This window comes from Triturus cristatus, chromosome 11, assembly GCF_964204655.1.
Source record: "Triturus cristatus chromosome 11, aTriCri1.1, whole genome shotgun sequence".
Taxonomy (NCBI): Eukaryota; Metazoa; Chordata; class Amphibia; order Caudata; family Salamandridae; genus Triturus; species Triturus cristatus.
Genome location: NC_140594.1, coordinates 265960661 through 265981821, shown reverse-complemented (window position 1 = coordinate 265981821; position 21161 = coordinate 265960661). Strand labels below are relative to the sequence as shown.

The 21161-nt window shown below is 45.0% G+C and overlaps 1 protein-coding gene across 2 annotated transcripts in view; it reads left to right on the top strand.

Annotated features, from left to right (window-relative positions):
* The window catches only part of CHEK2 (checkpoint kinase 2), a 243964-nt gene that overhangs the window by 199225 nt on the left and 23578 nt on the right, over positions 1-21161 (top strand). For both annotated transcript variants that reach the window (XM_085636234.1, XM_085636235.1), the window contains exons 15-16: positions 8370-8455; positions 17775-17849. In XM_085636234.1, coding sequence (XP_085492360.1) covers positions 8370-8455; positions 17775-17849 — 161 coding nt within the window. The remainder of the gene's footprint in view (positions 1-8369; positions 8456-17774; positions 17850-21161) is intronic.

Sequence of the window (21161 nt, the reverse complement as noted above, 5' to 3'; positions counted from 1 at the left end):
ACTTGGATGAGCTTCATGAGCTTTTCTGGAGATGTGCAAGCTTCTTTAGTGGACATGCCATTCAGTGGGTCTCACGTGCTTGGCGAGAAGGCAGATTTGATGTTGAAACGTTTTAAGGAAAGCTGGGACAATATACTTTACTGATTTCTTTCTACTGCTACGAGACAGTAGCCAACAGTTTCATCCCTTTGGATGCTTCATGGGGTTTGAAGAGACAAGGTTCCCTATGTGTTCAGAAAAGAAGACTATGGTAACACTCATAAATTTAGAGCTAGAAAAATGTATTCATAACAATAAAATGAATATAGATTAACACCCAGATTAGTGGGTAGTGAGAAAAACATGACGTGCTAGTGTCCACAGGCAAACAAAAAGTGATACACGTGATTTAAAAGTTTAACCTTTGTATCACAATCCAAGTAACACTACAGCCCAACACATTTCCAATGTTTAGAATACAAAATTGGGTCTGTTTGCAGTGTCGACATTTTGATCCTTTGTAAATTATAGGATCATCGGGGCGAAAATCAATATACGCCGGAGATGCTACTGTTTTACAGTATAAAACATAAACAAGCGACAAACCTAGAAAAATGCAATCGTAAGGCAAAAAACAGTAAAATCATAAGTCACAAAAAACAAAGCGCATCCGTATGAACAGACTTCAGAGAGTACATAAATTAATTATTCGGTACATGAGTAGTATTTGCAAGGTATGAAAAATACATGTTGAGGGGGTGTCTTAGACTGCCAAAGCTTTGGGGCAAGTGATAATGCCAGTCAGAGATGAAGTAAAGACGTCAGTTCCCACAGAACAGTAACTTCTAGTTTGCGTGCAAGTTTTTTTTTTTTATTTAAATATATTTTCTTGGTCTTTTGTTTTTAACATTATTTACTTAAGATAGTCCTGTTATCAGTACTTAAAGCAAAATATAATTGCCCCAAAGATGACCAGTCCATTTGGCCCACATTCAGAATGTCCATGCATAGACTCACTTCAGCTCTTCTTTGTTTAGGATAGAGATGTTGTCGCTTCTGCTTGATGAGTGTATGGCCATGATAACTTGCCATCGCAGATCATCTTCTATATGGTTGTGCAGTGCGAAATGTTCTTACCAGAGGTGCTGTCATGACCTCACACCTAAGACGGCTCCTATGTTGGCATATTCTAATGCATATCTTTGTGTGGTTTGACCAACAAATATAAAATCACATGGGCAAGTTATGGCATAGATCACGTTGGTAGTTTTACAATTCAAAAACTGTTATAGAGTGATCTCTACCTTCTTATAAATTAATTCTTTAGATTCAATGGTGGATGCATAAACACTATATTGGTCAATCAATCAATCAATCAATCAGTCACATTTCAAGTGTCCAATTACTGGTGGGATCCCCCACAGATCATTCATAGTACGGTTGATGTTGTGATATGGGACAAGATGATCCTTAATGTTTTTATTCTTATAAAATGCAGGGGATAACCTCGAAACATGGTGGCTTTCAATATTAGGGACTATTAGCACATTATTACCTAATTCCTCCCTTTTATTAACCCCCCTTTTTATCCTTTACCAACTAGGAGCACGAATAAACTCATTTACGCTCACTAGCTAGGTAATTTTTAATTAAACCCACACCACTCCCCTCTCACTGCACTACACATAGTCTTCACTAAATAGTGCTACTACGTAACTGTCGCAAGTCGCAGCACGCCCTAAGCAGTAGATGCTTGGGATGGCCCCAATGATGAAGCATGTCACCTAGGGTAAACCTTTGGTGAGTGAGGGGACTCAAGAAAAGTATTTTCTTTTCTCTATTTGAGGTGCGTCTTACTCACTAAGTAGACCCCTCCCTTCCCATCTAGCTAGGTTCTCTGATCCCTGATGTCGGATCTTTTTTTGCGTTATTAGTACTTAGGAGGACGAACCTAGCCATATCCTCCTCTCCCCTCTCCTTATTTCGGGATCTTTAAACAACAGTGTAGATGACTTAAGCAGTTCAGCGCCTGGCGGATCACAAGTGGCCATTACATCCTGAGGTGGCACAGGGTATCTCTCAGCAGTGGTAGGAACCCTGGTTAGATCTTTTCATCACTGCCGAAAATGTGCAATGTCAAAACTTGTACATGCTGGGGTTTCCAAGAAGGCTGTCTCTCGGAAATGCATTTCTGATAAAGTGGTGCATGGGACTTCTGTATGCCTTTCAGATGCTGTCACTAATGCTGTAAGTTCTGAAGATCAGGAAAGACCAGGCCCTAGTCACCTTAGGGGTTCCGAATTGGGCTAGCTGAGTGTGATGTCTGAAGCCTCTGGGCATGGTCATGTGTCCTCCAATCATGCTGCTGTTTCAGGAGGATATTGTTTTGCCGCAGCAGCTTGTGTAATCTGCACTTCCATACGTGGAAATTAAGCACTGCAGTTCCCTGCACTTGATCTTCCTCCCGAGGTTGTGGATGTCATTCTTGATTTCTTGATGCCCTCTTCAAAGTCTGTTTATACTGGACCCTGGGACACGTGTGTAGCCTGCCCTAGTACCTGAAATACCCACGAGTTACAAGTTGTTAGATGTATTGTTGTTTATTTTACCTGTGGCCCAGCAAGAACTTGCTGTGGGCACCATTAAATGTTATTAGTCATACTTTTTGGCTTTTTTATCTTTATCAAACCAGCGTCCTTTTTAACATCAATAGTTGTGATGAGATTTATAAAAGATTTGACTCAATGGGTTCCTCCCAAACACTTTGTGATGCTACAATGGGATCTTAATTTGGTCATCACTTTCTTCATGTGTATGCCTTTTCAACCCAAGCACAGCTACCCATTACAACTCCTGATTTTGACGGCTGTTTCTAGTCATGGTGAGCATTGCTTATCATGTGAGCAAACTCCAATCCCGTCTGCTCTCTCTCTGCTCTTTCTCTCTCCCTCTCTCTGCTCTTTCTCTCTCCCTCTCTCTGCTCTTTCTCTAACTCACTCTCTGCCCTCTGCTCTCTCCTTCTACTCTCTTCTCGCTCATTCGCTCTACGTTCTCTCTGCTCTCACTCTGCACTCTTTGCTCTCTTTCCCTCTCACTGCGCTCTCTCTCTGTGCAGCCACCTAATACCACCTTTTTTCCAGACAAAGTGGTACTGCTGTCCAAGGTGGCCTTTTTGCTCAAAGTTGTTACGGTTTTCACGTTGGACAGTCCATCACTCTTCCAACGTTCTTTGCCCTCTTTCATCCCTCAAAAGTGGAGAGGAGAGATTCCATTGACTGGTGCATCGATGTATTGAATTGAATTGAAGAAGCTCTTATATAGCGCATGGCTACTCGAAAGCATCCCAGCGCTCAACAAGGGTAACCCAAGGAAAATAGGAAAGCCGTTAACTAAACCAGAAAACACGACTTAAGTCCTCGGAAAGAGCCAGGTTTTCAACTTCTGCCGAAACACAAGCAGACAAGGCTCCTGGCGAAGCATCAGAGGAAGGGAGTTCCAAAGTTTGGAGGCGTTTAGTGAAAAAAAGACGCCCACCCGAACGAGATCTCTTAATTCGAGGGATCACTACCAAGTTCTGATCATTGGATCGAAGATTTAGAGGGGATTTGTGGGGAATGACCAAATTTTCCAAGATGGGAGGACCTTTCCCGTGGAGGAGTTTATGTGCCATACACAAAGATTTAAAGAAAACCCGCTCTTTCACCGGAAGCCAGTGAAGAGATTTCAGGGCGTGTTTAGCTGATGTGCGGTGATTGACGCCCATTAGAAGTCTTGCCGCCACGTTCTGAACGACTTGAAGCCTTTTGGTCGTGGAGGCTGATACTCCCAAATACAAGGCATTCGCATAATCTATCCTGGAAAGGATCAGAGATTGTATTTGGATTTTTCTGGCCCTTTCCGGCAGTTGTGGGAGGATTTTTCGCAAGGTTTTTAGAATCCCAAAACAAGTGGCAGCAACCTTCCTAGCCTGAGTTCTGAAAGTTAGCTCCGTATCGAGCCAGAGCCCAAGGCTTTTAATTTCTGGATTAGAGAAAGGGCCCGGCCCCATACACAAAGGCCAGAAGGTCACGTTGTCAAAGCTGGCCTGCCGTCCCAGCAACAGCAGCTCTGTTTTCCCGCCATTCAGTTTAAGGTGGGATTGGTCCATCCAACATGCCACAGCTTCTAAACAGTTACGTAACTGCAGCGGAGACTGTCTGAACTGATTCAGGGAGAACACCAGCTGAGTGTCATCGGCGTAACTCACAAGCTGGACCCCGAAGGGGACCACTATCTCCGCCAAAGGGGCCATATACACATTGAAAAATGTGGGGCAGAGGGACGACCCCTGCGGAACCCCACACTGTAACGGGACCGGACCGGAGCAATGATCATCTTCAAAGACCCTAAAAAAATCTGTCCTCAAGGAAGGATTCCAGCCACTTAAGAGCCTTGCCCGTGATTCCCATATTGCTGAGGCGGGAAACCAGAATGTGATGGTTAACTGTGTCGAAGGCGGCACTGAGGTCCAGGAGGATAATGGTTGCGCTGCCACCATCATCCAGAATCCTCCTGGCATCCTCCACCACCCTCAACAAGGCAGTTTCTGTTCCCTGTCCTTTCCTGAACCCAGTTTGTGATGGATGCAGCAAATTATTAGTTTCCAAAAAGGAAGCCAATTGTGAATTGACTAATTTCTCAGTCAGTTTACTAATGCCCGGTAATAGAGAAATAGGACGGTAGTTGGAAAAGTCCCCTGCATCCAAACTGGGTTTCTTAAGCAAGGCCCTAACCATTGCTATTTTCCATTCTCTAGGCACAATAGCGGAGTTTAAAGATGCATTCACCATATTCACAATTGGTTTGCTGACGGTGGAAAGGGCTGCATTTAAAATGCTCATCGGAGCAGGATCACACGGGGAGCCACTCTTGATGGTATTCAGCAAAGTAGGCAAAAGATCCTCCCTAAGAGGAGAGAAGAAGGAGAGCCTGGGGTGATCCGATAGATTCTGACTAACAGGTGGCATTTGAGAGGCGATTGGAGATAGTGGAGGAAGCGTATCAATGATCTTTTTAATCTTGGTGCAGAAGAAAGTCGCCAGTTCTTCGCATCGACTGCCTGCTTCGTCCGAGACAGGCCGTGGGTCAGGGACTTTAGTCAGCAATTTCACAATTCTAAATATCTCCCTGGGAGCATTAGCAGAGGACTCGATTTTACTGGCAAAAAAAGCAGATTTGGTATTAATCAGGGCGGTCTTGTATTTCTTTAGAACCGCTCTGTATCTGCTTTTTTTTCCCCATTAAAATCTCTCCTCCATTGCCTCTCTTCCCTTTTACACTCTTGTTTAAGAGCTCTCAGCTCCTGATTAAACCAAGGATGCTTGGTGAGGCCTTTCTTGGTTGTTATTGGTTTTTTTGGCACCAGACTGTCCAAGGACCGCTCTATCCACAGGTTAAACTCCTGATTGGCTCTCTCCACGTCCAAATGGATTGAGGGTTCAGTGCGCTTCAGGATGCTTGCCCATTTAGAAAGGTCAAGCTTGGACCAATGCCTGGCTAGCCCTCTATAAGAATTTGAGGAAGAATTAGGCTAAGCCATCTTCCAGCTAACAGGGACCACCATATGGTCTGACCAAGGGACCGGAACAGGAACTTCGGTAATGAGGCCAGGAATGTTACAAAAAATGGGGTCCAGAAGGTTGCCCTTCGAATGAGTAGGATGTAATACCTTTTGACTTGAGTCATAGCTGCCCAGATCCTTTATGACTTCTGAAGCGGCCAAATCAGAGTGTTTATTAAAATGAAGGTTGAAGTCCCCCAGCACCAAAAAGTTAGAGACATTAGTGGCTACATCCATCACTGTTTCAGCCAGGTTTTCCTGAAAGAGCCCCAGAGGGCCCGGGGGGCTGTAGATCAGGAGGCCTGAGAAGGAGGTAGCTGGGGATGTTGTAATGACAAAGTGTACACTCTCACTATCCGAAATTGAAAGCTCAAGTAAACGACGTGATGTAATCCTTATAGATGATAGCGACCCCTCCCCCCGCTTTCACGCCTCTATCCTTGTGCTGGATCAGATACCCAGGGGGCAATGACCGCACTATATCAGGGTCCGAGGTGGGGCTCAACCAAGTTTCCGTAAGAAACAAGATATCCAAAGATTTGTCGAGAAGTAAAAGAGAGATCTCGACAGCATGTTTAGGCAACGAACGGCAGTTTACTAGTGCCATTTTTAAGTCCCGTTCACATCGGCTACTTAACTTGTCACTCTCTGTGGTCCCAAATGCACAATTAGTACGCATAGATTGTCCACGGGCTAAATTTAACGAGTGGTAACAAGTCGGGGGGGTGTAGCCCTTTAGTGATAGTAGAGACTGGCGTGAGTACACAAAAGGCAGCATACATACTGGGGCAGAGGGTCCGAGCCCTGAGCCCAACCGGGCGCAAACGGGCTTACCTCTGGCGCACCTCTGGCGCATAAACGGCGCTCCCGCTGCGCTCGACCGCTGCGCGTATCCATGAGTCGTTTAAGTAGGCTGCCGACCTGACCACCGGAGCGCTAGAGCGCTAACAACAATGGCGCTCCAAAACGGCCCTTCCTACCCCCAATATGGCGGCAATATCGAGCTCTACCGGGCAGGGACCCACTCTAAAAGCGGTGGATACAACAATTTAGAGTGCAAGAGATGCGTGACTGGGGAAATAGCTCGAACATCCAATGCCACAGAATAAAAACAGGGCAAAACAAATGAAGTAAAACACAAATGAAAAACGAAGGGGTAAGTTTAAAAAACAGCACATCAGAACTGTGCAATAGCAGCATGCACCAGTAGCAAACAGCGCTTCCAGCACCCAAGGGTACCTTGTTCAGACTGACCCACCTAAGTATGGGATTTAAGTAGGCTGCCGACCTGACCACCGGAGCGCTAGAGCGCTAACAACAATGGCGCTCCAAAACGGCCCTTCCTACCCCCAATATGGCGGCAATATCGAGCTCTACCGGGCAGGGACCCGCTCTAAAAGCGGTGGATACAACAATTTAGAGTGCAAGAGATGCGTGACTGGGGAAATAGCTCGAACATCCAATGCCACAGAATAAAAACAGGGCAAAACCAATGAAGTAAAACACAAATGAAAAACGAAGGGGTAAGTTTAAAAAACAGCACATCAGAACTGTGCAATAGCAGCATGCACCAGTAGCAAACGGCGCTTCCAGCACCCAAGGGTACCTTGTTCAGACTGACCCACCTGAGTATGGGATTTAAGTAGGCTGCCGACCTGACCACCGGAGCGCTAGAGCGCTAACAACAATGGCGCTCCAAAACGGCCCTTCCTACCCCCAATATGGCGGCAATATCGAGCTCTACCGGGCAGGGACCCGCTCTAAAAGCGGTGGATACAACAATTTAGAGTGCAAGAGATGCGTGACTGGGGAAATAGCTCGAACATCCAATGCCACAGAATAAAAACAGGGCAAAACCAATGAAGTAAAACACAAATGAAAAACGAAGGGGTAAGTTTAAAAAACAGCACATCAGAACTGTGCAATAGCAGCATGCACCAGTAGCAAACGGCGCTTCCAGCACCCAAGGGTACCTTGTTCAGACTGACCCACCTGAGTATGGGATTTAAGTAGGCTGCCGACCTGACCACCGGAGCGCTAGAGCGCTAACAACAATGGCGCTCCAAAACGGCCCTTCCTACCCCCAATATGGCGGCCATATCGAGCTCTACCGGGCAGGGACCCGCTCTAAAAGCGGTGGATACAACAATTTAGAGTGCAAGAGATGCGTGACTGGGGAAATAGCTCGAACATCCAATGCCACAGAATAAAAACAGGGCAAAACAAATGAAGTAAAACACAAATGAAAAACGAAGGGGTAAGTTTAAAAAACAGCACATCAGAACTGTGCAATAGCAGCATGCACCTGTAGCAAACAGCGCTTCCAGCACCCAAGGGTAGCAACTCAAAGCTCTTTTAGATTCCATTCTGTGGTTAAAAGTATTCATCAGAAGAACAAGGTACTTACTTTCAGCAACGCTCTGTCTGGTAAATAATCTATCTAACCACATATTCCTCACTGCCCTTCCGCCACCCTATTCTCCTTTCGAATCTAAAAAAGGTCTAGAAATCTGCACTCTGGTGTCACTGATTATAGCAGAGATATTCTAAAGATGAGGAGTTTGCAGTTAGAGTATTACTGAACTTAAGTAACTTGTTCAACAATCCCCACATGCTGGGAAAATATTCCCTTGAACATTTGTTTCTTCTAGTGACAATGCTCTGGGACTTTCAGGTGCTCTATTTGCCGCACCTACGAACAAGGATTATACACCACGTTTTCACTTAACTGAAATTTTAAGTAATTAGCAGAACGTTTCTAAGTGCCAAATTAAAGATTTTTGCTATTCAGCCTTAGATCTTGTGAAGAAACTTCTGGTGGTTGATCCAAAGAAGCGATATACAACGAAAGAAGCTTTGAACCATCCCTGGCTTCAGGTAAGACTTTAAGTGTGAGCCACGTCTCTATTAAGAGACTTTAATGCTGCAAATGTAACTGATCATATATGAATTAGTTCCATAGTCTAGAAGCAAACGAGTATGGCTATGAGTTGAAGGAAAAAAGAGAGAAAAAGCTTCCATGGCACCATTGACAACAGATATAAAATTGTAGCATTTCTACAGCGCGTTTTGTTACCTCACTTTAATCTAAGCCCACATAATTTACAGAGTAATTTGTACAGTGGTAATGTAATGCAATGTGTAATGTAGCTGACAGACTATTAGAAGGGCCAGTTTTGAGATTACAGAACAAGACCTCACACCATGAGAAGAAAGTTAGCATGATTGCTAGACCCTCAGTCGCTCTCTAGATCTTCATTTTTAAACAACAAATGTGTGGCACTGTGGCAAGATTTCATTATCTCTTGTTGCTCAAAACTCAATTTACAGTTGCCTTTGAAAGATACTTTCTTATCATTTTTGCTAGTACAATAGCAGATATAAACAGAAGCGATTTTATTAAGCAAGTAGATGTACCAGTACGTCTACAGTTGCTTCTAGTAGATTCTCAAAAGCTCATGAGACGAGGTTCCTTCTGTATCTTTTCTGGGGAGGTGAGGTTACCACACGGTGTACTCACACCACAGGCTATGACCCCTTTATTTGCATGCCATTTTTCACACCCTATCCTTTGTTCTGCTTTTGGTGCCCCATAAGTTTCTATGGTCCTTTCATATATTTTCCAACTATATTATTGGCAACGTGTGGTGCGTGTAGTAGAACCAGTTTTCTGAATCTTGACCAAATTGCTAGCGCCTCCATGACCTAGGAACTGACCATCCCTGGTGGGTTGTGTATTCCGCTGGTGATTCCAGCTTGAAGACGTGAATAGCACCCGCATAGACAGAAATATATGTCAAAAGATGCTGAGTCATGCCTGCTTGTTTGCTAGGTGCCAATGTTATCTTGCTTTGGCTGTCTTGATCAATGTTTTGGGTATTCGGTGATGGATTTTAACTGGGTTCGGAAAAAAATATGCACTTTTCGCAGCTCATCAGTGAATACTAGAATACACATTTATTTAGCCACGCCGAGGTAGCTTATCTGACCAGGACATCCAAGTCTGCCACCAGACTCCTCCTGAGACTAAAACACAGCCTGTGTTTACACAAATCTTCACGGTCAGAGATCATCTGTTTCTCCAGTTGGGAGACTGACTTCATCACCTCCTTCAAACTCAATGCGCCCTTGTTCCTCCCTCCCCCCTCCCAAAAAGCACAGTGGATATGTAATGTCGCCAGATTACTTCCCAGATAGTTCCTTCTATTATGGGTTTGGTTGAACACTCTAGGCAATGCAAGAACTAAGATACCTTTTACTGGATTTGATTTGTTTTAATTCCCTGAATGAACACCCAGACTCTTAATCCTTAAGTCACATTAGCTTCTTTAGACTGGAACTTGTGATGGAGTCTTTGGTCCTTCACACAGTCAGTGATATTCATAGCACCTCCGAAAACTATGGAATGTCTCTTTCAAAAATAAGAAACTGGGAAGTATTAGTTATTGTTTGACTGGGAAGTATTGATTATAGTCAATACAGTTCTGGATTATCAGCACGTCTGCAAGAACCTTCCTGGTATCCAATAGGCAAATTTTCTGTTGAGTATATCAAGCATGTTTTCCTTTATAACACTATTTGTTTTTGGTATCAAAATTGTGGTTAAAAGTGTTGCCCTCAAACCATCTCCCTATAGATACTGTTCCCTAAATTCACAGAAAGTGTGCATGGTGCCCTCTTTCTCCCCACCACATTGCAGATGTGTTTCTAGTAGCCAAGAAGCTCTTGCCTGATTCTGTGATCCATTCTCAAGACCGCAGACCGATTTGTCTCAGTGCTTAGCTTTTCGTTCTCTTGCTTTATTTGAATAGCTGCCATGGGGAGCGAGGACGGTTTATACTCTTCATCAATTCCTGGGGGTGGCTTGAAGCCATGACACCCCTCTTTTTCTTTCATGCTCCTATCGCCGCCTCCTTCCTGGATATCATCAGGCAACACCTCCTCTTCCCACGAATCCTCTTTGAAAGTGTTGTGGCAGTTCTGGTCTGTCCCTTTTAAGAGATGCTCTTTTTACATGATTAGCTCTAGTTGTCATGCAGTTGCCTGACTAAGTCTTTGTTTGTAGCACTGTGTCTGGTCCTGGAACTACCTTAGATGAGTTTGTGAAGAATGTGACCTTGTGGAGTGGGCTGATCTTGAAGTGTGCACTGTTTCTTCCAACGTAAGTCCTCCATCCACAAGAAAGCATTGAGGGTGGCATTTTGGTCCATAAAAGCATTCCTGCATATCATGTGTTAAATGTTGATTCCTACAAACAATGCAATGTCTATTTTCTACACGCTACACACTGCTGCGCACACTGCTGCACGCCTCACACTGCTACACGAAACACTGCTGCACGCCTCACACTGCTGCACGCCTCACACTGCTGCACGCCACACACTGCTGCACGCCACACACTGCTGCACGCCGCACACTGCTGCACGCCGCACACTGCTGCACGCCGCACACTGCTGCACGCCGCACACTGCTGCACACCACACTGCTGCATGCCTCACACTGCTACACGAAACACTGCTGCACGTCGCACACTGCTGCACGCCACACACTGCTGCACTCCACACACTGCTTTTATGCGAGTTTATGCTACTGACATTGTAAATGACCATGCCTTTTATTTGTTTTAAACCCAAAACATAAAAAAAAGGCATTGTAATTTTACAATGCCAATAGCTCAAACTCTTATAAATGCGAGACCTATTGCATTGCAAATGCTTGTTTGTTTAGGTCAGTCATCTTTGGCTTTAGACTTGATGATTGGGGTGGGGGTCCCATTCACCTTCAGTTATCAGCACCCTTGTATCCTAGCTGGAGGACATGAAGACCACAGCGAAAGGACCTGCTAGAGAACCCTTGCAAACAATGTGTTCCCTCTGTTGCACTTTGCGTGATATGGATTTTATTTTCTACCAAACTAGACTGAAAAACTCAAATTGAATACTGCAGGGCCAATTTTGCAAAATACTGTGATGGAGCATCATACTTTTTTCCTCTTTAGCAGGATCACATCCTCTACAAAGCCATAATGTTGCCCTTTCTATTGTGGCTCATAAGCCTTTCAGACCCTTGTCCACCAGTGGCATTAAACTCGGAAGGTTGTTTTTCTAGTTTGCACTTATGTTGCCTTTTAATTGTGGGGGCTGGCACCTACTCAGAGGAGGGGAGGCAAATGGGTGGGTGTGAGCACAAAAAAAAGGAAAAAATTAATTAAAATGAAAACGCATACCAGATCCAGACGACACAACGTCCTCCTTGCTCTTCTGCTGAGACTGCAGTGCGGGCCCCAGCAAACTCCCTCAACCTATCCTGGTGCTGCTCACATGCTGTTAACCAGCATGAGAGCAGTGCCCTGATTGGAGGAAGCGGACTCTTGTCGGCGTTCCCCAGCGCACTGGAGGTCTGCACTTACTCTCAACCCAGCTGTCTTAAGACAGCTGGGCTGAGAGGTTTAATGTGTGCATGTCTGGCTGGTCATCCCAAGACGGCTGGCCAAAGAGACATGCACATTTTAAACAGTGCACAGGCAGCCTTCTGCCTACCACGCCTCCCTGAAGTCACTCAGCAGGCCTCACTCCATCCTGACACTTGGTTCAGAATGGGAAGATGAAAAATAAAATGGTAATGCATTACCATTATATTTTTTTATCTCTTGGGCTTTGGGGGCACTTGAGTGGAGCGACATTTCGAGTCAAAGTTACAGGATCTTTTTTGTTCCAACCCTTACACCATGTTTCAGTTTTACTCAGTGTGAGAAAGTGGCTCTGTATATACTGTTCCCTAATAGGTACAGGGTGTACAGAGTCCACAGTCCCCCAGAGGCTGATAGAGGTCAAAGTTAGGTATGACCTTACTCTCAAAAGTGGTAGCTTGGTCGAGCAGTAAGGCAGTACCAGAGGACAGTGTAAAGCATTTATTGTACACACTCAGTCAGCAAATGGTTTCACACACTCAATAACTGAACACTAGGCCAATGGTTTATATATATAAAATATATGCTTGTTTTATTTTTAGAACCACAAAGGGGATAAAAATATACTTTCTCAGAATGAGAGGTTGAATATAAATACTTTTGTCGTAAGCAATACATTTTTGTAAACAGTCACAGTTGGTTGCAATAAACAATCCTATTTCCTAAACATAACAATGCATTGAGCTCAATGGTAAATTCAGGTTATTTGTAATAAATTGCATTTCAGATTACTTTTGGAATTCCAGGTCTGGCTCCTAGATCCAGCCCTGGGTCAGTATTCAGAATCAAGTGATGAAAGTCGACATAATAACTGTAATGATTTTTAAATAATATTTAGCTATTTCAAAAGTTAGCACTTAGAAAATGTTTCAAAGAAAACATTCAATGGATCTCTATGGCAAGAAATTCAAATTGCAGGTAGAGTACTTTATTATTACTTTAGTAATCCAGGACTGGGTACCTAGACCCAGGACTGGGGTCCTTATCAAAAACAGGTAAGTAATTTCGTTTGCAGAATTGGTACGATTTTAAAAGAATATTTCAAATTTGCAAAAATAGACACTTAGAAGAAATTTCACAGAAAAACAGACAATGGTTTCCTATGGGAGAAAAATGAGTTAGAGGTAAGTATAGTTGTGGACACTTTTCAGAGTCAGGGCTGGGCACCAAGATCCAGCACTGGGAGCTCACCTAGGAGCAGGTGAGTAAATTCGTTTTTGTCACTTGGCTGATTTTTGGGGAATATTTGCAGTTTTGAAAAGTTCACACTTAGAAGATTTTTGAAGAAAAAGCCATTCAATGATACCCTATGAGGAAAATGAAGTTAGCGGTTTAAGGGCAAGTACTCGACTGGCAGAGTTGAAATTCCGGGCATAGACTCAGGGGTCCCCCAGTGTCAGGTAGGTACAGTTGGTTCACTCTCAGCGGTTTCAGGACCGCGGGGTGCAGAGAGAGTTAGGCCCAATGTTATCCTATGAGGGATAGGGGGGCCTTGGTTGGTGGCTGCTGTCTGGCAAGCCACGCGGCTGTGGGAGCTGGGCTCCTGGTCACTTACTCAGGGCAAGTGGGGAAGTAAGTTAGTGTAGAGAGTGCACTGCCAGGGCCACCCGGGCGGCTGGGTGCAGGGTGCTTTTGAGCCCTCGGGCGCTCAATGGAAATCAATGGGAATGTTCCGGTTTGGAAAAAGGCTGCAAGCTCGGGGACGAGGATGCTTCAGGTGCCACCACCACTTCGAGAGGTAAGTTGGGTAGTTGTAGGTTAGGTGGGTACCCCGGGATTGGGCACAGGGGCCCGCAGGGCGCCGGGTGCATGGGTGCCTTTTGATGTCGGAAATCTTACCCTCTTGTTGATCGCGGTTGGGGTGGCACTCTGTTCTGAGGCTGCAGGCTTCTTCCGGAATGTCGAGGGGGGTCCTTGGGTGCCGGACTCGGGTCACAGTCGCCGTGGGGTCGTCCTCAGGGTCTTTGTCCACTCCGGCACTGGCCAGGCTTGGCTGGTGCAGAGTGAGTTGGGTCCGCGGTTCCGGGCTGCTGCCAGGGGTTAAAAATAGGTTTCTTGAGTAGAGCCTCTACTCATGGGAGTCCCAGGGGCTTAGAGCCTAAAGGTAGCCAGGTCCTCCGGGGTTGGTGAGGTTGCTGGCCACGAGAGATGCCGCGCTGGTGCAGGTTCGAGAGTCGACAGGCCGGTAGGGCTGGGGCCAAAGCAGTTGGTGTCTTCTTCTCTTTTTAGCTGCTGCAGGGCAGGTCCTTGTTCTTCTTGCTCTTCTTGTAGTTTTCTATCTGGAATCTCAGGAAGGAAGGTTCAGGGTGCCCCTAAATACTAGATTTAGGGGCGTTACAGGTAGGTGAAGGCCAGGGACCAATGGGTCCTTGTCCTGGGGTGGGTACACCCCCTATCCTGCCTCTCCTGTGGGAGGGGGGCAGTAGCCTAATCCTGGTAGGGTAGGGCCTCCCATCTTCAAGATGGCGAGAGCCCGGAGATGTGCTTCACCTCGCCTCCCCCACCTGAGGGGTGGGGTGGGCAGGCTGGCACTTCCCCTGTCCTTGTATGGGGTTTCCGGCCAAGCTTCCCGCCAGAGTGGGGGTTGCAGTGGCCTGGGGAAACTCCAAATGGCGGCATGCCTTTGAAGCTTCCCTTTGCTGGTCCTGGGGGAGGAGATTTCTCACCTCACCCAGGATGTGCATTGTTGCAGGCCCGGGAGAGCAGGAGCTCTCCCACCCAGGGGTCCAGCAACGTGTCTGCTGTGTGGCAGCCTGGGCAGCCTCAGAGCAGACGTGGATTGTAAGTTAGCTGTAAGGGGGCATCTCTAAGATGCCCTCTGGGGTGCTTAGTACATTAAATCCCACACTGGCATCAGTGTGGGTTCAATGTGCTGAGAAGTTTGATACCAAACTTCCCAGTCCTCAGTGTTGCCATTATGGTGCTGTGGAGCTCGTGTTTGACGAGCTCTCAGCACCATGTACTCTTAAATGACAGCACTGCACTTAGTGCCCAGGAATGGACCCGGGTACTGTAGGGGCACAGGGCTCCTGCTCCTGTGCCCACACCATAGGCGTAATGCACCCAGCTAGAGGGGTGGCTGACATATGCCTTGGCAGTGTAGGTGATGGGCATGGTACACAGTGATGTGTGCCATGTCGACTCTTTGTTTTGTCCTGCACCCAGACACTCAGCCTGCAAGGGCAGTGTGTGTGTGTGTAAGGGTACAGGGCCTCTGAGGGTGGCACAATGAGTGCTGTAGCCCTTAGAGGCCTTCTCTGGCCACAAGGCCCCGGGTACCTAGGGTACCATTTACTAGGGGCTGACATGTGGCTAGGGTTTGCCAATTTGGAGTTTGTGTGGTTTAAGGAAGGAACATAGGCCCTGGGCACCTGATTGGCAGGAACCCAGGGTACACTCAATCAAAGTACATTCAGCAATTTAGCAAAAAGTGGGGGCATACCATGCAAGAAAGATGGCACTTTCTCACACTCAGACACAAGGTGGTCATTCGCACCCTGAGCTATCCCTACCCAAGATGCTGATCGAATTGGATGTCAGCCTCGAGATGTTGCTTCCTCCTCTGTTTCTAGACCTGCGATTTGTTACCAAGAGGGCTCGTTACCTTAATTTAGGTCTTGGGGATTAAGGTTCCTTTGTGTCAGTGTTTTTTCAGCTCTGGTGTTAGTAGTATATATCCATTCCTCTGCTGTTACCTCTGGTCCTTTGAGATGAAAGTGCAGACTTAGCCATTGAAAATCTCTGTACAGCATCGCTGCATATTGTCATGATGACCCATATGGGAGACCTGTGACAAAGCATTATCCCCAATCACCCTCTCAATATCTTGAAATATTTTTGAATAGAAAAATTCTAACAGACCATCGAACAGGTTGTGGTTTCATTTAAATTGGAGCTAAATTTTCTATCGGTCCCAAAGATTCGTGATCTTGTTGGGTTCATTTTGGGGCTATTTGTAGGTAAGCTTTGCCTGTTTAATCCTAGATTACTTTCCAGTGGGAGGTTTGGCAGAAAGAGCAGACGTGAGCTCCAGTAAGCAATTTATTTATTTCTGAATACTTAAAATATTTACAGTAAAATCGAGTAAAACAGGAGTTGGAAAAACTGGCCCATGGGTGCAGAAGTTAAACCGCGTTCTTTTACTTACCCAGATGCCTACACGATTTAGGTAAGAACGCTAGAAGACCAAGAAAAATGGCTAATTGCAAGGTCTATACATTTCCATTTTCTAAAACAGTGTTGCAACCATGTGCAGCACTATTGTTGTGGGCCCAGTGCCAACACCGAAGAAAGCTACCTGCAGCCAGAGGACAGTACAAAGCAGAGCAAAGACCACACCATTCCAATGTACCCATGAAGCCCCCGACCCAGTGGGGGGCAATAATCAGCTTTTCTGTGAGGTCCCTGAGACGCAAGAGAGTCCCAGCCCTTCAGGGGGCCTCACACTTCCAAGAGCCCCTATCAGTGGAATGGGCAATGAATATCTGTGACCTATAGTTGACTCGAGGACCTCTGCTCACATTCTGCTGGGGGGGGGGGGGGGGGGGTCATCGTTTTGCGTTAGTTACTGCACTGTCGGCATTCTTTGATTATGAAATAGCCGGTAGCTGCAAGGGGGTTTCTTTGTTTTAGTCTAGTGTGTACTTTAAATTGGTGTTGGTCACACGTTTAGGATGCAGTGACTAACTAGTTATGTGTTCCAGTTTTACAGTTGGTGGCATTGTGACTTTGTGCTGCTGGTCAATAGAAAGCCAGGAAATCTAGTGTCTTAGATTCTCTGGTAAAATGGAATACATGGCATATGCATTCTCATACCCTGTTATTATTTAGCAAAGTGTCCATAGTCCACCTCAGTGCTATTGAGCGGAACAAGAGATTCATTGTGCTCACAGCCCATTATAAATGCACGAAACATTGTGCACATTGCGGTGCATCTCTTGATCAAATTTACTCACCAGAGCCTTTTGAATCCCTGCTGCTTCACTGGGCTATTAAACGTCCTAGCCAAAACTCTCTATTGTTTCCATTCCTCAGCGGTGCAGAAAGCACGTCTGCAGCACTTAGTTCCTACACTTGGGTGAAGTTCATTACTGTGTTACACATTGCATTGCTGTTTTGTATTCTGTTCAAATTGCTTCCTTTCATTGTCTTGTCTTCTCTTGCTTTCTACATAAAGTTCAAATGCACACCTGACTAATATTCTTCATGCAGTTGCTCTCTTGAAACAATGTTGACGTAAAGGGCAAAAATAAAAATCAGATAAAACAATAGATGTATGGTGTGCCTACCTGGTTTCATATTTAAGAACATCCTACAGGGATACAGTCGGGGACAGCCTGGAGGGAGTGTGTCGTTGGTAAATACTGCAGAATCCATTGCAGGAAGGAGCCGAGCCTGCAGAAATACAAGCTCTGCTGAGACTGCAGGGCTGCCTGCGTTCATTGGCTTCCAGGTGCCAGGCAATGCATTTAAAGGTTCATTGGCTGCTTCCAGCATCATCAAAGCCCATACATCGCAAGTGCAACAAATGTTGAAGTAGCTTTCCGCAGCCGCTTTACATTTTAAAAGTGCTGGTTTGGTGTTTTATAATTCTGACGTGTATTAAACATGAAAAAAACAAGCACCCCTGTGATATAGTTTAATCTTTTAAGCACTGTTCTTTGAGCGCTCCGTTGTAAATGTTCATTGAATGTGTACTGAGGCATCACTTTGTATTTTCTGTGCCAGGATGAAAGCATGCAAACCCTTGCTGGAATGGTAATGAATGAAAAACCCGCCCCCATGCCACCGCCACAGCCTCAGGTATTTGCCGCGAATTCGTTTTGCTTTGCGTGTTTGTACCTCGTATTTCACGAGGACTATGATGAGGGCGGGTGTTCAAGGAGTGGCCTGGTAAGGGGCTGAAGCACAGCTATTTCTATAGGTTTTAGTGGGAAGATGTCCCCAGGCTATGTAAGGTTGGCCCCTGCACTTTATTTTATAGCATGCAAGGGTTTTTAAGGACCTTTCTGCTTGGCATTTCTGCCCTGTGAAATCCTACTTACTGCACTTATTGAAAAAAGATTGTTGCAAACATCTCAGGTTTTTAAATGTGTTACAAAAGCTAAATATCTTTATAAACATCCATGGTTTGTGTTAGCTTATCTATCAGAAAAGTGCTTTTCGGTGGTACAGTTTCCTTTGAGGGTTATAGTTAATACTAATGACATCAATTTAGCGCCATTAACTCCCAAATTAACTCTGATATGTTTATGTTCAGATAAGTCCACCTTGTTCTGTTCATTATTTTAACAAAAATTGATGATGTTGGGAGAGGGCATTTGCTTGAGTCGATAAAACTGACCGGCTTGTAGAGTTCGCGCTTGGGGACATCATCCCTTCCTGATGGGGCTTCTTCCCCTTGTAATCAAGTGGCACCAACCTACCTTTGAAGCTGATTGTTCGTCTCCTGCTTAGTACGAAATGATGGAAGGAGGAAAAGTGCCATTTCTATAAATGGGTCTGGAATCGGGGCAAATGTAAAGTTTTTTGTTATTGAGCCAGGCATGTGGTTCTATTTTCTTCTCAAAAAGGGAGCTGTCCTCCTAGCATGCATGCATCTGTATTTGGGAATTGCTCCTTCCATCCTCTCACCTAATTGTGTTCTTGCATATGGCAGGTGAGTGGATGCTGCAGGATTACCTAAATTGCAAAACCCGTTTCATGCTCAACTTTCCAGAGGCACAATCAACCCTTGGTCCACAATTGTATCTGAATTATTGATCAAAAGTTCTAGCAATATTGTCTTTCAGCAATATATTCTTTCAACAATATCCTCATGGAGCTAATGAATGCAAGTGTTTGAGGCACACCCTATCTCTGGCCATTTGTTTGGCTCTACAGCGCCATGGGGTCTGTTCTTCTTCACCGTCAACACCTTTGTACATTTCTTTGTATGTAAAGCAGTTATGTCGGCTCCGATGTAGACTGGGGTTTTTCTCTTATTAGCCTCAAGTTTAACTAGTTGAAGAAGGGAACAAACTGTCTCTTGAATCTGCTTTCTTGAATATCCTTGTTCTATAGTAGTTCTCATCCTCCCTGGTTACCTATTTTCAATAAATTGGAACCAGAAAAGGTATTTTAGCCAGTGCCTACAATTATGGACTCAGCTTCACAAAATGTCTTCTCTCCTTTTATGGTGATGTAGAACAGTTCAGGATGTTAGTGCTTTTGGTGCATCGCAGGGATACTGCATGCCTTCTTTAGTGTCACTTTAGAACAAGAAAGGTTCAGGTCTTGGCACTGCTACTAGGTGGCTGAAGTATCGCGAAGATCTGCTAATGTCGTGTAGTTCCTAGGAGTCCCAGGACCTGTGCGTTATGGATGACCTAAACTGAGGGCTTGGTGCCCTGACCGCTCCCGGACACCCCCACAGGATATGTCAGCCATTAGACCAGCTAGCTCTACAATGTCACTACCACCCCCCTGTATCTTACAGTGATGTAGGTAGTCTCTGGCAACCACTGAACATGACAATCCTGATTCCTCCGGGATCGTGGAAAACAGTACGGTACTTCTCGCTCAGTCACTCATGCTCACTTACTCTCAGAAAATACACAGGATGGCGATTAGGACGTTTCAATCAGTATTTATTGGTCCAGCGCCGGTCTTATGTAAAACATATTTGCTGCAACAATCAGGAGATAAAAGCATACAAAAGAGATTGCTAGTACCAATTTAGTAAATAGTAGCTACATTTCTACCATAGCGCTAATAAGATGAAAATAAGCAGTTCAGATAAAAACAGTAGCACTTGCATATTTCATAAAATGCACACCTTAAGTAAATTGCCTAAATGTACCTAGCCTCGATATGCATGTGTAGCATGTATATGTAGCCAAGGAACCCCTAGGGAAGAACCAGCCCCCTCACCTGGTGGTTGATAATGAAGGACACCGTCTCTGCTTCGAGGATGACACCCCGCAAGGGATGTTAGACTGCTGTGTGCCGAAGATTCAGCATGCAGGACCCCGTGTCAGCTTGGAAGGAATTCTCCTCTAATTTGCAGGGGGGGAATAAGGGTCTTATGTACTAGAGTGGTCCCTCCAGGGTTTCTTCTAGAATTGATATGTTTTCAATACAGTCACAAATGTTTTTTCCAAACATGCGATCCTGCACAGCTGGCTGTTCGCCAAGGATGAAAAAAGTGGTGACCCTTATACAGAATAATTATACCGTGCCTGAGGACTTGTTTATATACTTCATGTACAGGGATTATGATCGAATACCAAGAGCCTGGTGTCAAAGAGACAGGAGTAAGCTACTAGGTAAAACGTCACCTGTTCAGAGGCGTTATTGTTGTGTGGATGAGACAACTGTGTGTAAAAAGGGGTGTACATGACGGGACTAGGACATGACTAAGAGCCTTATCAACTAAGAGTACCAGAGTTACAATAGATGGGTGACTTCTGATACATAACTAAAGTGTGGGTGTTTAATACTTAGCGGAGGGAAACAAACCATGTATGAACAGTAGTAGGTTGTGTCTTGCTCCTGTAATCCTATACTTCCAGTTTCCAGCTTCTATGCTCTGGGTGCAGAATCTTACTAAATTTCTTCTATTGTCACAAGCTTCTCCTTAACTTGTATTTTATTCTTTTATTTATTGTTTAAGGAAACAATTATCTTATCAGATAATTTATTCCCAGGTCACAAACTCTAATTTGGTCTCTTGGAGGTCTGTTTGCCTTGCATATGTCATCCCGAAGCTAGAGGTGTGCGAGCACTGTGGGGTAAGAAAGAACCGAGGGTAGCAGGGTGATTTATAGATGCCTTTGTCATTCTAGCAAGTCATGTGGCTCATGTACTAGATCTTGCTAGTGCTACGCTCTCAGATCATTTTTGTGTGTTTCACTTATTTCCACCCCTTGTATAGAACAGGCCTGGGATAGTGTATGCTGTACAAATGTTGTTAAAACTAAACAATAGAGCCATAAAACAATATGAACTGTCAGCAAGTTGAATATCTCAATTCGAACAAACACACCGCTTAGGAATAGGACAGTGGCTAAAAGATACTTTAATGGCTCTGCTGAGCAAAAAGGATCGGGGAAATGAAGCAGAATGGAGACCACT